Here is an 18,935-nt window from a genome sequence, read left to right as displayed (position 1 = left end):
TTTGCTGCATAATTTACCTCCCACCCTGAGGACAGATGAACCCATTGGGTGCCATTTGACAAGGATTTAACAGCTTCTTGCTGCATTGCCCAAGGTTGGGGGATTTGTGAATAAATGAGGCATATCAGTGCTAAGTGTAAGCGTCAGTGGGAACGGTCAACAGGGACTGTCAGTCATCCTTCTCTCGCTGACTGTTGGAAGCTGCCTAAATCCTGCACAAGCCACAGCTGTCTGAAATCAAATAACATGATCCTGCGAATCATAAAGGCTGATGGGGAAGGTGGCCTTTAGCTTGGACATGGGTACTGATATTTGTGTGCCTACTGTGCTTAGGGGTGTCAGTGATGTTTCGTAACTCAAGCGTTGTCTTCTGTCTAGTTTACTGTAAATGTTACTCTTTTAATGAAGTTGTTTCTGTCAGTCATCATGTATGCAGACACTGATATATTTGTAAAAAGCCAGTATCGACTGGCATATTCATCGGTCGAGCTCTAGATTAAAATAAAAATATTTTTTACTAACATAAACTCACAGTCTTTGTGATATAACACCTTATTAGATAGAACTCCAAACAGAAACTGTATTTAAAGTCACAAACGTGGATGGCTCAGACTATCACTCAAAACAAGTCAGCAAGTCGTGATAAGATAAGTGAGCATGAGTAAACCCTGGGACTTTGTTTTGACAATTTTTAAAGGTTGAAAATGAAAGTGTGAGTTGCATTTGTTGTGTTGTTGTGGCTTTCAGGGTTGACATTCATCCTGTTAGGTGTCAGTGGGGAGGCTCCTTAAAGTGATTACTAGTGGACCAAGATGATTTCCTCAGATTAAGTCAAATGCACATTTAGAAAAATGACTTAATTATACATTTCAACAAAGTTATTTGGGTTTATTGAGAAAGAAGTATGCTATTGAGGGGTATGACTAAGTTTCTAGTTAATTTTGCTAATCATAGTGAGAAATGCAGTTTTTCCATGAAGGAAAAAGAGATCATGAGGGGTGCAGATTACCATTTTATCTAGACCCAAAGTATTGAAGGTTTTGGTTTCATAAGTTTCAAATGACTATCATGAACTCTGTCATTCCATCTGACATCCCAAGACAAGTTTTTTCCTTCGTGACACCAAAACTTACCACCACAGGAACCCTGGTCAGGTGGCCCATTGAACATCGTTGGTAGTGTTAATGGGAAGGAAGTCGGTGAAGACTCTATTGTTTGTCGCAGCACTAGCTAGCCTGGTTGGTCAGATTCTCTCTCTCAACAAGTTATTGTATCAGTAGCACAAGTGCACAGATATTACTGTATTTTTCACACACTTACTCATGGAAAATGTAGTGACATAATTTTCACTTTCTGAAACATCTATTCAATATAAAATGGAACATTATTTGTCATTGAAGCTATTGAAATTTCTAGTGCTGTATATTCATATTTTATATTCTGTATAGAAAGAGAATAGTTTCTCTCCTAGTTTTTGGCTTAGACTCCCTTTCAATAACTGCTTTTAATCAGAATCAGAATCAAAAATATTATTATTATTGATTCCCTGGGGGAATTTGTTCAAAACAGAGATAAAGAAGCTTTATACCTTTAGTATGATGTTAATAATATTCAGTGTATGTGTGAAAGACACTGGTGTTATTATTTTATGGAGGCCATTGTTACACCACTTCTCCTTTTCTTTTGTCCCGTAGGAGGCTGGACCCAACTGAGCGTCCGCTCCAGATGGTGTATGACTACCTGGCAGCTATGGGTTATGCAGACCCTGTACGAGTGCAGCAAGAAGCGGCCAACTCAGACCTCAGCTGCCTGATCCGTTTCTACAGTGGTAAGTACTGACCCACAGGGGCCATCATTCCCCAGTCTTCAGTATCTGCTGCTGCTCAGTGGGATCTGGCAGGAGCTTGGTGTCTTCCTCTGAAAACAAACCAGAATGCCTAAAAACAGGCTGCAGAGGTCAATTGTTCCAAAACTGTTTTTATCACATCCTGAGAGTGATTTCTCTAGTATTCAGTATAGCCTGGGATACCACAAACACACACCCATCATGGCTTCATGATAAGTGACTGACCATCCTTCATCCCGTGGTGTCTCTCCATCCCCATGTGGGCTGTCTTTCACCTGCCGCTGTCAGCGTGCTCCCATGAACCCAGGACTGGAGTGACTAAGTGGCCCTGTGTCAGTGTGATATATTAGTGCATTCTTTGGAGAGTGAAAATGTTGTATACCAGCATGTGTCTTAATACAGCTCACACAAACCAACAGACATCTCCAACTCTCCTCATTTTGAGTCGGTGCTAATAATACTCTTACAGTTGCAGCAATTAAGGGATTTGCCATTAAGGGTAAATGGTGAACGATGTTCTGTAATGTGTTTCCACTTAATAAACCAACTGATGTTCCTGCTGAGTCAGTGGAACTCCCTATGTTTGGGGTTTGAACAGCTCCCATGCCGCTGTGCCAGAGAAAGAGGAAGCTTGAGCAAACCACAGCGTCTAAAGGGCTCACATGTAATTCCTCCCACATAAAGTACACAACCCTCCCTACATTGAAATGCAGTGCTGCCACACTGAATAAAAATACAAGCTAAACACAAATCTCAACGGCTTTGTTTTGAAATTCTCGGGCTGACTAGGAACTCATGAGAAGACTTTGAAAATCCTAAATAACTGTGAAGACTTAGCAACAGATTTAATCATTATTTGTTATCCATGTGAAACAACAAAATCATGTTCAGTTTTGTCAGGAGAACATGCGAACTCGACACCCAAGGGATTCAAACCCAGAACCTTCTTGCTGTTGCGTGACAGTGCTAACCACTGCACCACTGTGTCACCCAAAGACCACCTAACATAACATGTTTGATATAAACTTTGATGGTCCAGTTGGGAAGCATAAAATGTGAATTCTACACAGTCTTAATAATCATCACTCATCAGACCAAAATGTTGATTATAAGCAGCCAGGGTTATGTTTTTCTGACTTAGCCTGCCTCTTTAGAATGAATACAACTTTCTCTTTATGTCTGCTTGCTGATACAACTGATGTTTATTTGTTTAGCTGTCAGATCTTAAGCTCACTGTTGCCTCAGTCTTATTCCTAGTCCCTTTGTATCCAGTGGAAGCTTAACTGTTGTTTGCCCCATGCCAACATGAGAACTGGTCGGATCTTGGCTACTATCAGTAGTCAGACCACATTGGTCAGAGTCTAGCCAGGCCCCTTGGAGACTTCCTGCCTCCTTTTGTCAACTCATGGGAAAAGAGGACCAGAGACCAGGCATGACTGGTACTTGGGCACTTTTGATTCACGGCCAATGCAGAGAGCAGAACTTGATTTGTCCGTTTGCTGCTGTTAGAACTGGGGAAGTAGTAAGGATCGACTGTTTTGGCGTATAACCCGCAGGTTGTTGTGGTTGTTTTGAATTATCTAGTGTGTTCAGTCATACAGCTTCACCAGTAGCCCTCAGTTTTTGGCTGGCATAAGGTAACCCTGGTTTTCATTCCCACCCACAGTGGTGTTGTAGGTGGACTGTGATGTATTGTTGAAACACACAACAACAGCCTTGTTCTGAGAACCTTTTCCCAGGTGCGTGCTTTTCTAACAGCTGCTGTCAGGGGTAATGATCTGACTAAGCAGCTGAGGGAAATTGTGGTCCATCAGTAAAGACTATAGCCGCTACAGTACCACTTCATGTGGTGCACTGCATGTGTCAGCTCTGCGCCTAATAGATTTTGACAGTCTATGTCACTGGTTCTCATCCTGAGAAGCAGTCGTAAGATGAACCTGAGGAATTGCAGGTTGATTAAAGGGTGTGTAGCCATGCAGATAGTTTTATGTGCCCAGGTATGGAGATAACTGTCTCTAATATTTTTGTCAGTGGTTTGTCTGAAAAATCCACGGACCACATTGTGACAGATTTCATTGGAGAGAAATACTCTGAAAAACTATTTATAGCAGGAAATGTGTCTGACCCTGTATCTAATATTGCAAAGAAGAAATGTTTCTGCTGGAAAAGCTTAGATTTTCTCATCTTTCTCTCACCTTTTTTCTTGTCAAATATTAGTTAGATTTACCTTGTCAAGCCTCTATAATAACTTAAATGAGTCAGTCTGAGTAGGAAATGTTCTCTTCGGTTTACCTCTTGGCTCATAGGATATATTAGTTTGTTATAATAAGTCAGTGTCTACATGCACATAGAAGGGCATGTTTTTATTGTATGTGTTGGTGGACATTTGCTCATTTGCTGGACATTTGCTGTTTTAAGACGTTATCTTCTCTCAAGCCATTAAAGTGTTTCTAAGTGCAATGCAGCAGGTAATTTATTAAATTTCTTAGCCATCCTTTATTTGTTCAGGAAACTCATCTCAAACCGTCTTTACCCTCCTTGCGTCCCACACACACATACCCTCCTGCTGTGGTGCACAGATGAGATGAAAACAAACATGGACAAGGGAGTAAACTTTTCTAAATGCTGACTTAATAAAAAACTCCTAGTAAAAACAACTGCAGAGACCTGAGGGCCAGTGGTTCTCTTTGTTGGCCCATGCAGCTGCAGCACAGACATGGCCTGCTGTAAGCTCTACCGCTTGTCCACTGGGCCCTGCCCCACCTCTGCCCGGATGATCTCTATTTTACATATTTGAGCTTAGACACCTGAAACCGCTGTGCACAGTTCCCATCAGAGCAGAAGGAATGAAGTCATCTGCAAGCCGTGTGAACACACCTAATAAGTTATTGATCTGAAGCGGAAATTAAACATCTGAAGCGAAAATTAAACATAAATGACGACTGCGATGACATGGACAGTGAGCCAATGTGTGAAACTCTGAGGGTCAACGGTGTATAATTGATTTGCAATAATCATGTCCTAGAGGAACAGATAGAAAACCCCAGTAAATAACCAAGCACAAGTTTCCTTCTTCATTTTATGGTATAAAAGGGACAAAAAGTAAAGAAGTACTCAGACTGAGATTTAAGAGAAAAATTGAATTCTATTGAGATCTGGGCTCCCACAGAATTTGCCCCGAGCAACAGAGCTCTGCAGAGAGCAGGCTCTCGCTGTGGTTTCCTGCCAGGTCCTTGTAATATGCTGTTTCTGTGATGGAGCTCTGCTTCTCCTGAGGATTTCCTCTTTGTCATTTTAAAGCTGCAGACTGTGTCTCATGGTCAGTTTTCAAGACAGATGGCTTAACTGCTGCTGAAAAATGTCCACCATTTTAATTGTCTGTTGTCATCTGTATTCAAAAGCAGTGTTCAGCTGCTACTGTCTTCCATCTGTGTTCTATACAGTGCAGGCTTGCTATATTTTATATCAGCATTGAATTTCTTGCACAAAGTTTAAAGTAGAGTTTCTTAAATAGAGGTAAACACGGACCACCAAGAGGAGGCATCTGGGTGGTGGGTTGAATTTGAATTTGCTGCCAAAAAGAGCTTGCTGTTCTGAGTCAAATCAGACTGTGCTTCCGCCTCCACTGACCCCCTACTGCATGCTAACGCAATCTATGCAATCTTGAGCAAGACAAAAACGCTCTGGGATACAGGACGTATTGTGTTCAACTGAGTGCTCGACAGTTGCCTTGAAATCATCCAATATGTGAGTAAAAACAGATTCAAAGAAATATAAACACCCTCCATCCCAAGATCAGAAGCTACAGACTAAAATTGTTACACAAAAGAGATGAAAATTGGCCTAATGAAAGGCCACTTTAACTGTTTTGGGTTAAATGTAATTTTCCTTATCCCTCTTACAACACTGAGTCATTTTTAATAGAAGTATTTTGTATTGCTCATTTATTCTTAAGAGGTTTGCAGGAGAGCAGATACTTAGGTTGAAGTCAGTGGTGCCAACACTTTCTCTATACTTACTGAGTACCCTGTTACCTCTTTGTGCCCTTCTGTCCCTCTTACCATCTGTTTCTCCATCCATTTCTATTTTTTGGTTGATAAGGGAGCAGAATTTGACCTGTTGTGGCCTCGATGCTCATCTGGCATGCCATGTGAAGTGAGATGTCGCTGAGTTTGCTGGCAAGTGAAGGCCGCAGCCACACTTGAGACAAACAGAGGAGAGATAAGGAGTCGCACAGATGACTCTCTGATCTGTCACTTGTCACACTGTCCCTGTGGTTTGGCAGCCTCTCCAAGGAGGCCGCTTGACACGTGGATGATTAGTTTAGTGAAGGCAGCACGGCCTCTTTGTGGCCCTGCTCCTCCAGCCATCATAATAGCTCAAACAAAAACATCCTGCAACACAAAGCAGTGTTGCACAACATCTATGGCCATGTCACTAAACCTTGGAGCCACAGGGAATGGTCAACATTATTCGTCATCAGTGGGATGGGATTGATTTGGCCCGGCTGTCTGCAGAGCAGCGGAGGAGACGGTATGGAGGTTTACCTACTCAGATTGGACTTTGATTTTGTGAACAACCTGTTTCCCTAGCAACTAATAGCCCCACAGACCTTGAGGGATATCATGTGTGTTTGTTTTAGAAGTTGGCTCTTTATGGCTGGGACTTGTGTGATATTGCGTAAGTGGATAGGCCAATGATTTTCAGATGCTTGGTTGTATCGGTATGGAAGTGCAAAAAGCAATATGTTGGGTATGTGTGGATGTTTGCACACTCACACCACGAATGTGCACTTTTCAAAGACCTTTATATTTGATTTGAAGCATTAGAAAACATTAACATTAAACATTAGGCTATCGAATAACATATCAGTTACAAATCTTTCATTTCATAATTTCATACCTTGGTGCTCATGGTTTCCGTAGAGTGAACCAAAAGATTGACTTGTGGAATATCTAACTGATCTAACAATGTGTAGCACATCCATATTTACAAATGTTTAAGGCCCAGGGTATTATAGCTAGTAGGTTACTTGAAGTTTGCTAAATTCTTCAACCAAGTTATTTCTCACTGGTTTATGGTTGTTTAAGAATTCTTTCTTGCAAAACAGATGTTCAGAACATTGATAAATTAATCCAGTGTGTTTGCATCCTGCAGGTGCGTCTCTTAAGAATGTAGCCCCCTGACAGCATAACAAAGCAAAGTGTGGAGTGTGCTTGTTTCTGGCGATATACTGTGAAACCAGTGAGAGCCTCCTGACAACCTGTGTCAGTTTGTAGTGAGTGGGTGCGCGATGATGAGTTTATTGATGTGGGTACTGCAGTGGGAGAGTGTTTTGCTTAATTACTTGGTTTAATGAATGTATTATATTTGTTTTGTTTTTTTCAAACTTCGAACTTTCAGCTGTATTCTTTAAACGTCTGATGCTGTTGACAGAAACTAATATTACAACTCAAATTAAGTATGTGATAAAGAAAATGATAGTATTTGACATGCAGCTTGTCATGTGTCGAGTCTCTCTGTAACACTTGCAGAAGGGATGTGTGAATCCCTTGCGTGGTTTTAAGAGCCAGTCCATGATCGTAATTCCTCGTCTCCTCACAGTGATACAGAAGAAAGGGCAATAACCCAGAAATAACGCCAATAATGCCAAATAGTACCAATATGATACCTGAGTTTTCAACATTATACTTTTTGATACCTTGCATGAAAGAATATAAACACAAAAAATATTTTATTAAACAATATAAGCCCACCTTCTCAAATGTTAAATATAGTCTAAACACAAGCTTCAATACAAAATATGTGCCTTAATAAAATATAGTGTTAAAAATAGGATTTAAATGCAGTGTGTCATCAAAGAGTAAGTAAAGAAGAGTAAGAATCTAAGCAAATCAGTGGCACCTTTTACTACTGCACAGTTCTCAATATTCTGTACTAAAGACACATTGGTCCATACCAGCCACCACTGACCGTGTGAGGCTTTGTGTCTAATTTTCTCTTTGAGTGAGGGGACGCCCAAGGATCAGTACCTGCTTTTGATCTGACAGAACAGCCAATTTGTTGTCAGAAGCACTCTGCTTGTTCATTATCTGTTTCCCTGCTGAAGAAAAACACGAGCAGCCATTCATTTCATTTGGATGCCCTTGCAGAGTGAAAGGGAAAGTGGAGAGACAGAGCGAGGCAGACAGAACGAAGGAGAGAGAGCAGATTGCCAATGGGAGCCTCGGAGTGGGAGGAGGCATAAGTTGGTTTGAGGAAAATGTAACAACAGAGGACAAGAGGCTGAGGCAGTGTCTCCTCTGTGCTTATTTGACCTGCCATTAACCTGAGTGTTCTTGAAGCCTGGCAGAGACAGCAGCACTGTCTGATGTGTCCTTCAGCATGGGCCAGCTAAGGCTGCCTGCTGTGCAAACTGGCATAATTTAATTGAAAAGAGTGAAGTTTAATGTGACAAAACCCTGACTCATTCATCAATATGACTGATGCTGAGGACATCAGCAGAGAAAGAGAGAGAGAGAGAGAGAGAGAGAGAGAGAGAGAGAGAGAGAGACATACAGGCTTCACACAACGTTCACAGGGCACCTTGATAATTTACCTGCTGTTCACCTTAGCTCTGTTGTTGACTGGCCTGTTGATTTCACAGATCCAGGTATAATCTGTAAAGAGGAGGAGGAGGAGGAGGAGGAGGAGGAGGAGGAGGAGGAGGAGGAATTACTTGTGATTTTAAGGATCATGGGATAAAATTGAGATGCTATGGCAATGGCCTTAAACTGAGACCCAAAACCTGGCCTGTATCTGCAACTTTAAGACCAAACTGGACTGGTTATGCCATATTTGGAACCCAAACATGACTCAAGACCAAATCCTATATCTTTATATTTCCTATATTTCCTCCATTTCAGATATGTCTTATTCCAGATCTGTGAAGACCTGAGAGGGATGAGCAATTGTTTGTAATCGTATAAAGAAAAAAAAGCTTGGATTAACTTAACTGCCAGGATCCATTTTAGCACTATGGATTGGACTTCTGGTCAGGCCTAAAACTGACACCTGAACCCTCCCTATAACCACATCTGAGATCAAACCTGACTGACATGACTGATACTGACAAATTATACTTGCACCCAACCCTTGATCTCTTTCCCTCTGCTCGCTGTCATCATAGCATCATCATAGCAGAACAGATTTAATAGTTTTTAAACATGGAATTTAATGGAGAAACTTTCTCCCCCTTACTCTAAAGTTTAAAGTTTAAGATCAAACTTATTATTGTGCATTGAGATCTATCCAGATGTACAATAAATGAGATAATAGGGCAGTGTCCATCCAAAGTGCTGATGTCAGATCAGTTCCTGGAATTACTAAGCTAAGGAGACTCACAGACTAATCTATAGGTGATATCATGCTGACCTGTTTGTATCTATATGACTTCATTTTCTGGAAGCTTCCATCCCATTTGTAACTGCAGAACATTTGCTATTAATTAGCCGAATTTGTTTATAAAAAGACGCGTGGGGGTTCTTGTGTATTAGATCAATGTCAATAGATACACTAACCTCTCTGTGTGGGCTTTTTCCTTCAGAGCGTCCAGTGAATGCAGACCAGCAGGAGCGGACCCTGCTGAAAGGCGTATTCAGCGTCAGGAAGGGCAAGTCGCAGCTGCACAAGTGGGCAGAGCGGCAGGTCATCCTCTGCGGCACCTGTCTAATCGTGGCCTCTGTCAAAGACAGCCTGACTGGGAAGATGCACATCCTACCCCTGGTGGGAGGAAAGGTGAGAGTTCAGTGTTTGGAGGTCAGACAACCTGGTGGGGTCTTTAACCTTTCACTTTCCCCAGGGTAGAGCCCACACTCCAGGATGACTGTAGATACACTGCAACAACACAGCTGGGTTGGACGGCTGGATAGAGCTGATCAGTTAAAAATGTGACGCAACACTGTACATGCAGACTGTGTCATCTGAAGCAATACATCTCAACTGTTTGCTATCTAGGCCACAGATTATGTATACGTTGTCTTTCCATCTAAAGAAAATACAGCAACAGTCTATAGCTTTTAAGCTAAGATGAGGTGTTCTCAACTTTTTTCCATCAAAGGCCGGAAGTAAATAAGGCTTTTTTTTATTGGTCTGTCTTAAGTTAAATAAATCTACCTTAAAATGTTTAATGTAAAATTCAAAAACTCACTGATGAGTAAGTGTGTTAAGATGACAAAATCACGGTATTCTGTTACCAATATCACTGCAATAATAAGTAATGAACTCCATTTTCCATTTGTGTTTTCTCTCTCAGTGTTCTGCCTCATCGTATCTGTGTGTTGTCTTTGTATTGAGGTGGAGGAGGTGAAGCGGAGGCAACACTGTCTGATGTTCAGCTCAGCTGGATCACAGGCCCAGACATACTTTGTCAACTTTGACACACTTGCAGACTACCAGCGATGGCATCGGCAGGCATCAAAAGTAAGCAAGAGACAAAGTGTGTGTGTGTGTGTGTGTGCAAGGCACAATATGTGTCTCTCCCGTGTTTTCTCTCAGTGGCGGTTTGTTTGTTTCCAGTTAGTCCCTCTGGTCTTGTACTTAAATCAGAGATTAGATGTTGGGACTGCAGTTACCTTCTGCCTGCTGAGTCGTCCAATCAGAAAGCGCCTATCTGAGTGCGTCTGATTGGCTCTACAGATGCAGACTCTCAGCGGTGTCTGGCTTTGATTGAACCGCATACCTCTATTCACATAGTTTATCTTTTTTACTTCTAGCAGAGGGCACTTCTATTGAGTTCTTTTTACAAAGGCCCTCAGCAGTAGAGCTTTTGTTACATAAATCACTGTGGATTAAAGGGTGTGAAATGACCCTAAACACATTTTTCTATTTGTGTTATATACTGTGTGTGTCTTTCAGAGAATCTTACCAGGTCTTCACAGCTGTTCTTCAGAAAATTCATTGTCTCTGTTCTGCTCAGCTTGCTTTGTCTCTAATATCCTAATTAATGGCTATTGTGCCGCAGCTCCTTCCTGGAGCTGAACAGCCTCTGTGAGAGCATCCACTGAGGCAGAGCCAGCATACAATTAGCCATGGAAGGAGAAAGCCAACAGATAAAAAAAAAAGAAAATCCAATTAGTTGCAGATTCATGCTAAGTCCAGGATCTCTTCCTACCATGGTGGTATGGATTATGGGGTTAGAGTAGCCTGTGCACTGTATTTAGGCTGAGACTTAGACAAGAGGTTTCTATGGAGACTGGGGATGATGACTGATGAAGGTTTTTTGTGGATTTGGGCCAGTGTTTATGCTACATTGCATAAATTGTAAGGTTGTGTGTGTCTGTGTGTGTGTGTGTGTGTGTGTGTGTGTGTGTGTGCGCGTGAGAAAGGGACACAGCAAGTGCACTTGTGCTTACAAAATGAGTTTGCCGGATAGGACTGAATACTGGAGTGTAAGGATAAATTATACAGGATTATATCAGAAATTTTATTTATAAGAAGGCAGAATATGTGAGCTATATTACTGAAGATTAGTTAAATTTTTAAACGAATTATGTGACATACATTTCACAGCTAATTAGCTATTTGTTCAGTTTATTACAAATGAGAGGTATATTGGATGTGCATTTTAAATATTTTATATATTAAAGAATACATTTAAAGAAAAAGTTGTTTTTCCCAGATAACAGTCACTACAAAAAAACAGTTTATCTCAAAAACCAAGGGAAAAGTGACTCATGACTACTGTGTATATATGTATTTATGGTTTATGCAATGTTGCATGTTTTCTCTTTTGCTGACACTGGCTATGAATTTTGGTGAAGTTACAGTAAACAGGAACATAGTTGACATCAACAATGTCTTGCCAATAACAATTTTATATACTTTTTTGTTTTTTTCTTGTCGTTAACGTACAAACTGCATTAAAAGCGTAGCCCTAATACACATCAGCTAAAATTGTGTGTGCAGTTAATTAATTGTGAATAATATTTATTGTGTAACTCACCAAAAAAAGAACTAACGCCCTCCTCAGTTTAAAAAGTCAGAAGCTGCACAGAAGAGGCTGAACTACTGTACCATCTTGTTAATGTTCCTGTCAGTAGCGTCATGAGATTTTAACAGCTAACAGGATTGGAGATGTCAATCGTGAAACCTGACTAAACTAGATATTCCTGAAGAAACTGTGGAAGCAGTCAGATTACCGGTCTGTTTCTGAACTGTAAACATCTTTTTAAGGATTTTCAATATGATTTTACCAGTGATAGAATATATACCGGAGTACACATAAAAGGCTCAGAAATGTGATCTTTCTTAACCAAACAAAAGCAGACTGATGTCGGATGTGTCTGTTTCTCAGCTCTATAGGAAATGAACTGATTGCATGTGTGAATGGATGGTGTAGTGACTTCCTGATCAAGGTCTGAAAGGACCACAGTTGCAAGTAAAAATCACTGACTTCATGCTGTGAGGTTTTATTTAGCCGCCTGTTTTTCTTTCTACCCCTCTTTAATTCTTCTCTGTCAATCTGTGTCCATCGTCCTACTCTCACATCACTTAATTACTCTTTTTTTAAAGAGGAGTTGCTTTTTGAAAGTGGCTGGCAGATGAGTAGTTTTGTGGGAGATGAGCAGTTTTGTGTTTGTCATCTCTAAAAGCAGTGACGTGATGTCATGCTCTGCTGAGCAGCCGTCCCATTTTCTGGGTTGCTGCACAGTGTGCAGCCCTGTAGTTAATGGAGGAGACTGTCCTCAGACTGGACTGGACGAGCTCTGCGATGATGGCTGGCCTGTAAACAATTGTCTCTGAGTTGATGGGGGATCTGTGCAGTTGCATTTTGTACAAGAAAAATGTGAGGCGATGCTGTGTGACTGTACTGTAACAGCCGTGTGAGATTTGAACTTCGCTAAAACAAGCACAAAATCACACATTTCGATGCAATCGCACGCTCCTCGACACTCACACATGTTGGGTCCACATAGCTTTTTTGTCTGAGTGGCAGTGTCTTTTTTAAATTGTTCCCAATGAGGAGAGAGCATATGCAGCAGCATGCAGCCACCTAGAGAAAAAGCACTGCGCTCAGCGACTTTTTCCAGTGTTTCACCTTTTTTGTGCGACCGCTTCGAGCACTTCTAGTTGAACATTTCTGAACTTTTCAGAAAGGTGCTGTTGTCATCACTGTCTCTCATTTTCAGGCAACCAATCATATATTGGATGGGGGACTTGTCACCCTGGTAACCAAGAGAATGGAGGAGAGGCTTGTTCTGACTGTGTCTGTCTATTTGAAGAGACACTCAGAGCTTTATATGTTAGACAGGAAACCATTAAAGCATAGACAAAAAAGACAAGACCAAAAAGGAAAAACTATGCTGAGGGTTCTCCACCATGTTTTGCTGTCATTTATGGTTGCTCTTGCTTCTCTGTCTCTCTCCTCTGATTGGCCAAGGGTGGGGCTCAGCTCCTACACACACATAAAACAGAGCTCAGCTGGCCTTGGTGGAGACAGTGAACTGTGTGAAGTGAAGAGAGTTGACAACAACTCAAGTAAAACGTAAAAAAAAATACATATTTCCATCTGCTTTGTTTGCAATTTGCAATTGTTGCTTGTTAAGCTAATAGCGAATTGTTAGAAATTGATTGCTGATATAGATTTTCTTGTCATAGAAACAAAAACTCACATACATTTTTTTTCTCTCACCACAAAAGTGCTTCATCCCAGTTCTCCACTGTGCCCTGCCCGCGTTTGAAGTGATATGTGGACACAGGCCCTTAGTTTTGCTTCTTGTGAGGATATTGTGTGTCTCACATTTAATCCCTGGGACCTAACCTGACGCAATACAGTTCAAGAGCACCGGAAACTAGAGCCTTCAAAATGACAGTTGAATCAACACCTCTCTTAGTTTCAACAGACTAAACATTATAACCTTGTACGGGTAAGATTTGTTGCAGGCCTGTTGCATGAGACTGTATTAGTTGTAGATAGGTGTACCTAATAAACTGGAAACTTGGTGTATGTTTACACATTTTAGCTTAGGTCTCACTGTAACTGACTGACTGAGTAAGGAGTTACTCTATTACTCTTTCAAATCATGACAACTGTGTTTCCATGGAAGATGAGCTTCATTGAACTGGAAACTGGGACATAGTCTGTCTGTAGTAATGTCTTGGCAAGGCAGCTTGCTGGTCAATATACAGTAGTTGCTTCCACAGTCCATTTCCCTGCTCACTTAAGTTAAAAACTCTTCAGATAGTGGAGCCTGCTGTTTGGTGTATTTGGGGTTGGAGTTCACCGCAAGGCATGAGGTGTTAGGGTGGTTACTGCCTGACTGTGTTGATGAAATGCTCTTTGGATTGGAAAGGATTTTTTTGTCTTAATATAATGGGGCAATGTGCCTGAACTGCAGCAACAGGCAACTCAGTAGAAGTTTACAGTCTTGGTTTTGGGTTTGCTATGAACTTTTCTTAACTCAGTGTGTGTGTGTGTGTGTGTGTGTGTGTGTGTGTGTGTGTGTGTGTTTGTTTGTGTGCAGGTGGTGTCTCAGACAGTCAGCTTGGTGGACCTGTCCTGCTACAGTTTGGAAGTGGTGCCTGAATACCTATTTTACAGTCAGGATATCACCCACCTCAACCTGCGACACAACTTCATGAGCCTTCAGGGGCCTGAAGGCCTGCTCAACCTCCCCAGGTAATCACTCTGTCCTTAGGGCGTTAAGTGTCTGCCTTGCTGGAATATGCTTCAGCAGAACAGAGAATATCGGCTGCATTCTGATTATATATGTTACTGTTACATTTCCCGCACTAATAATGTAAACATAATCTCTCGAGTGTGCTACAGTAAGACTGCAGTTTGTCACTCACGCCAGCCTTCGACAGGTATAATCGCCCACTTTACAGATACCCAAACCCTAACCCAGCTGCTTCAGTGTTATACTGTGACATTGTTTTTTTCATGCCCTTTATGTAAGAATGTAATGTGCTACGTCTCTTGCTCATCATACAGCTTATGATCCTCTCTCATGGAGAGGAATTTAGCTTCATGTCTAATTCTGCACTGGAAACTGAGATTATTTAAATGAGGTGGATTTATCAGTAGATGCATCCCTAACCCGTCCAGCCCGTCTGGTATACCTAATAGTTGGCTGGGTGTGTGTGTACTGTGTGATTACTGAAAACATTACATTATATGCAGGCCTATTCTGCTGCTTGCTTGAAGAAGATTTAAACTTTACTGGCTTGCATCCCTCCATTTCTAGTGCTCCCTTTGTGTTGTTTGTAAATTTGTAAGTGCAAACATGGACAAAAGGAAATAGTCTGTACTCTGACCAGTGTTGTGAGTGATGGCAGCCACCTCCACCAATCATAGGACCCAGGGGACCAAGAGGAAGGTGGGATTAATTTGGAAGATACGATTGTGCAGCCGCACGGCACCACTCCATTCATCACAGCCCAGGCTCTTGGACACGTGTTACGAATTTGTACACACACTATTTCTATTTGAAACAGCCAGCTGAGACCTCAGGAGGTGACAACACATTTGTTGGTAGAGATCTAAATCTAGTAACATCATAAACTGGTAATACTAAGGCACGAGTGGGGGTGATTCAAATACTTTTTCGATATGAACACTGTCTTTTCTTGACCACTGAGCCACTGACTGACTTTTTCCAGCTGCTTTCAAAGCCATCTTAATAACATGGTGCAAACCCCATAAATAACAGCACAAAACTCCCACAGTGAACTTGGGGAATCAATCTACAGTAATTATTTCCACAGCGTTCACCCTGGATTCCACTAACTTGTGTTCAGCGTCAGCTGTTAGTTGTACCATTTATCTTCTTTTTATTCACATGCCTTGTCCACTGCATTCTCCTGAGGCACAACAAATAGCTCGGCAGACGTGACAGTGCACTGAAAATGTGGATCACGGTAGCAGGTCAGCTAATATGCTGGCGCTTCTGTGTCTCATTGAATCTTCCTGTAATTTCACCATCACCTGTCACCTTCTGGTACCCATACGAAAGCAACGTCAAACAATAACTCACTTATGTCCCTCTCAGTTTAAACTGCATAAAGTATCACAAGCACTGTGTTTGTACTGTATGTACATTTTTGAACCTTTTCTCTGGATCATTGTAAAGTGACGTCAGACAGTGGTGAGGAGATTGACTGTGTTGGTGTTCACTCACTGTTACAATTTATCAATTTATTGAATGAACAGGACAAATGTCAGCAAAACAAACAAAAGTGAAATGTTTTTGTAGACTCCATTCTGTTCTCTTTTTCTTTAGGTTTTCTCAGCTGAAGAGCCTGAACTTGTCTCACAACCGTCTGGGTGTGTTCCCTGAATGTGTGTGTGAGATCCTCACCCTGACTGAACTCAGCCTCTCCTGTAATAGTCTCCAGACTGTCCCTGTACAGATAGGCAACCTTCAAAGGTATGATACAGTGACACACATATACTGTACATACACTACATACATACAAAACATGACACACAGTACATAAATCCATAAGTTAGGACATGTATGAACAAACAGTACACACAAAGTTCTGTAGGATTACTAGCAGCACAAGAAAAAGTAATTCTACAAGAAGTAACATCCAAAGACATCCAGAGAGGGAAATCCTCAACGAACTGCAATTTAGGTCAGCTTGAAAGGAGACAACAAAACCTGTCTATGTAAGTTAACAAACCACACAAACATGCCACAAAAGGTGACTATGCTTAATATTTTATATTTTTAGTTTTTTGGTAGATATTTTAGAGAAACAACAGTTACAACAAATTAACAAAGCAGAAACTATTTTGTACTTTTCTCCCACTGTGAGTGATATTGTTTATATCCAGTCTGAAATAAGAAAAAGAATAATGTATGTTCTGTTATATCATGTTTTCTGTGTTGTTCATTTGTTTTCTGAAATGTGACGTTTTCTGTTATGTATTATGATTGTATCCTTTGTCAGACGTTTTGGAGAGAACTATTAGGCCACTGCACACATAATTAATGTTCTCATAAAATCTGGATGGGGGTTTTAATGGAGTCAGTGAAATGCATAAAGTTAAAATATTTTGTTATGCAATCAGATTAAGAAGCTAAAGCAGGCAGTTTTCATTCTGTTGACCTGCTTAATGTAGGATGCTGCTCAGTAAACAATGGCTATATAACTACAAATGGACACAAGCAGATAATTTGACCACTCTTTGAAGTAAAAGAAAACAAAACATGACTTTGTTCTCTCCATCTTGTAGCCTGCAGACACTGTCTTTGGATGGAAACCACCTCAGCTCCCTGCCTGAAGAGCTGGGTGGCCTGTCCCAGCTCAACAGCCTAGGGCTCTCCTTCAACAACTTCTGTCACATCCCTGCTGTGCTGGAGAGATTGAGTGCAGTGGACAAGCTGGCCATGGCTGGGAACAGAGTGGAGAGTCTGGAGTTGTGTGCTCTGGCTAGAATGAGCCACCTGAAAAACATCGACCTCCGGTAAGAGGCCAGCCAGGGCATAGACAGCTCTCAGCCTCTGCACTTCCTCAGTCTCTTCCCTCTCTTCTTAGTCTGTTGGATCAATATGTAAAATGTAATATGTAAGGTAAATGGACATCCTCAGGCATTCAGTGAATACATAATGTAAATATTTTTTCATTTCTTTCTCTGGCATTGACAGAAAGATAAATATCCTGACACAAATACTATTAACCTCAGCCATTCTTCCTTTCTTCTCCGCTCCTTTAAGCCTCACTTTTGTTAAACATTTATTTATAGATGCCAGGTTTGCTGAGCACAAATGCCTTTTTTTGTGCATTGCCCTGCTTCACACTTACATCAACACCTGGGAGCTGCCTAGAACAAAATATTTGTTGGCCTCTTAGCAGCTCCACAGCTGCTCAGCTGGGGGCTAAGTGTGTTGCTCAAGGGGGCCTCTGTGGTGGATAATGTGGGATGGGTTAGCTCTACTCATTGTTTTTCCTACTAGTCAGTGGACCAAACCAGAAATCACTGCTTCACCCACAGCCAGGTAATAATTCAACCTTGGGACTGAAGTTGCGGTTTGGCAATGGCAGGCTATATTTATAAGGGCAAGGTGCATCTGTGGGGGATTATCGGACTGACCGCTCTCATAAAAGAGGAGTTGTTGTTTATTAACAGGATGGATTGGAATCTGTGTTTTACAACAGTCATGGACCCAGAATTTCTTTACTCTTTGTTGTGTTTTAAAAGGTAGGTGTTAAATATGGGTAGATGAGTCTGACAAAAAGTTAATAGAAATTGTCCCCAGTGAAGCAAAGTGAGAGGCAATATAGTGGTCCCAGTTTGTCACCCGGTCAAACACAATATCTTGGATGCCCATGGGGTGTTGAACATGTCTAAAATGTGTTTCATGTGTGTTATTTCCATCGTTCTCAAATTCACATTGCTTGACCTAGGAAAGTGCTAAAATATTTGTTACTTCTCCTGCATGCTCCTCACAAGATTTTTAAAGAACGGAAATTACCATTTTAATTCCTCTTATTGAGGACCCATGTTTTGTCATTTGTCTTTTTTTTCCCAACGTAGTTGTGAGGTTTTCTCATTAAAGTATACTGCATGATCTGTCACTGTAAACCAAAATAGCCATTGCTGGAATATTTTACAACAACCCTGAATGCCATACTACTACTATTATTGTAGTAGCTTCTTCACTGTATTGATCATTTTATTTGATGTCACCTTGAAGCTTCATCCAAGACTTTCTCCTCTGCTCAAGTAGGAATAAGCAGTGATATTAAATCTCTTGTACTCCCCGTTAAATACAGATTGAATGGGCTGCGCTGTGTGAAAAGTGAGAGTCTAGAGGCAGTGAACCAGGTGACCCAGATGGACTTACGGGACAATTGCTTGGACTCACTAGACCTGAGCTCCGTCTGCAACCTGGAGACTTTGCACTGCCAACGCAACCAGCTGGGGACACTCACACTCAGCGGTTTCACACTGCGCACGCTTCATGCCAGCAGCAACCGTGAGTCAAACAAAGCGTCAACTAGCTGCTATTATTGCCTCACTGGCAGCTTGTCTGTATGTTCAGAACCTTCTCCCCAGTGATACATTCATCCTATAAACACACACATGAATGGTTCAAAT

General features: G+C 41.3%; 1 protein-coding gene across 2 annotated transcripts in view; it reads left to right on the top strand.

The window, feature by feature from the left end:
• The window catches only part of phlpp2 (PH domain and leucine rich repeat protein phosphatase 2), a 37,569-nt gene that overhangs the window by 6,406 nt on the left and 12,228 nt on the right, over positions 1–18,935 (top strand). For both annotated transcript variants that reach the window (XM_051379702.1, XM_051379700.1), the window contains exons 3-9: positions 1,695–1,828; positions 9,432–9,622; positions 10,181–10,306; positions 14,350–14,504; positions 16,108–16,254; positions 17,070–17,300; positions 18,611–18,813. In XM_051379702.1, coding sequence (XP_051235662.1) covers positions 1,695–1,828; positions 9,432–9,622; positions 10,181–10,306; positions 14,350–14,504; positions 16,108–16,254; positions 17,070–17,300; positions 18,611–18,813 — 1,187 coding nt within the window. The remainder of the gene's footprint in view (positions 1–1,694; positions 1,829–9,431; positions 9,623–10,180; positions 10,307–14,349; positions 14,505–16,107; positions 16,255–17,069; positions 17,301–18,610; positions 18,814–18,935) is intronic.

This window comes from Dicentrarchus labrax, unplaced genomic scaffold, assembly GCF_905237075.1.
Source record: "Dicentrarchus labrax unplaced genomic scaffold, dlabrax2021, whole genome shotgun sequence".
NCBI lineage: Eukaryota > Metazoa > Chordata > Actinopteri > Moronidae > Dicentrarchus > Dicentrarchus labrax.
Note: the sequence above shows the minus strand (reverse complement) of the source record. Positions and strands in the feature narration are given on the sequence as shown.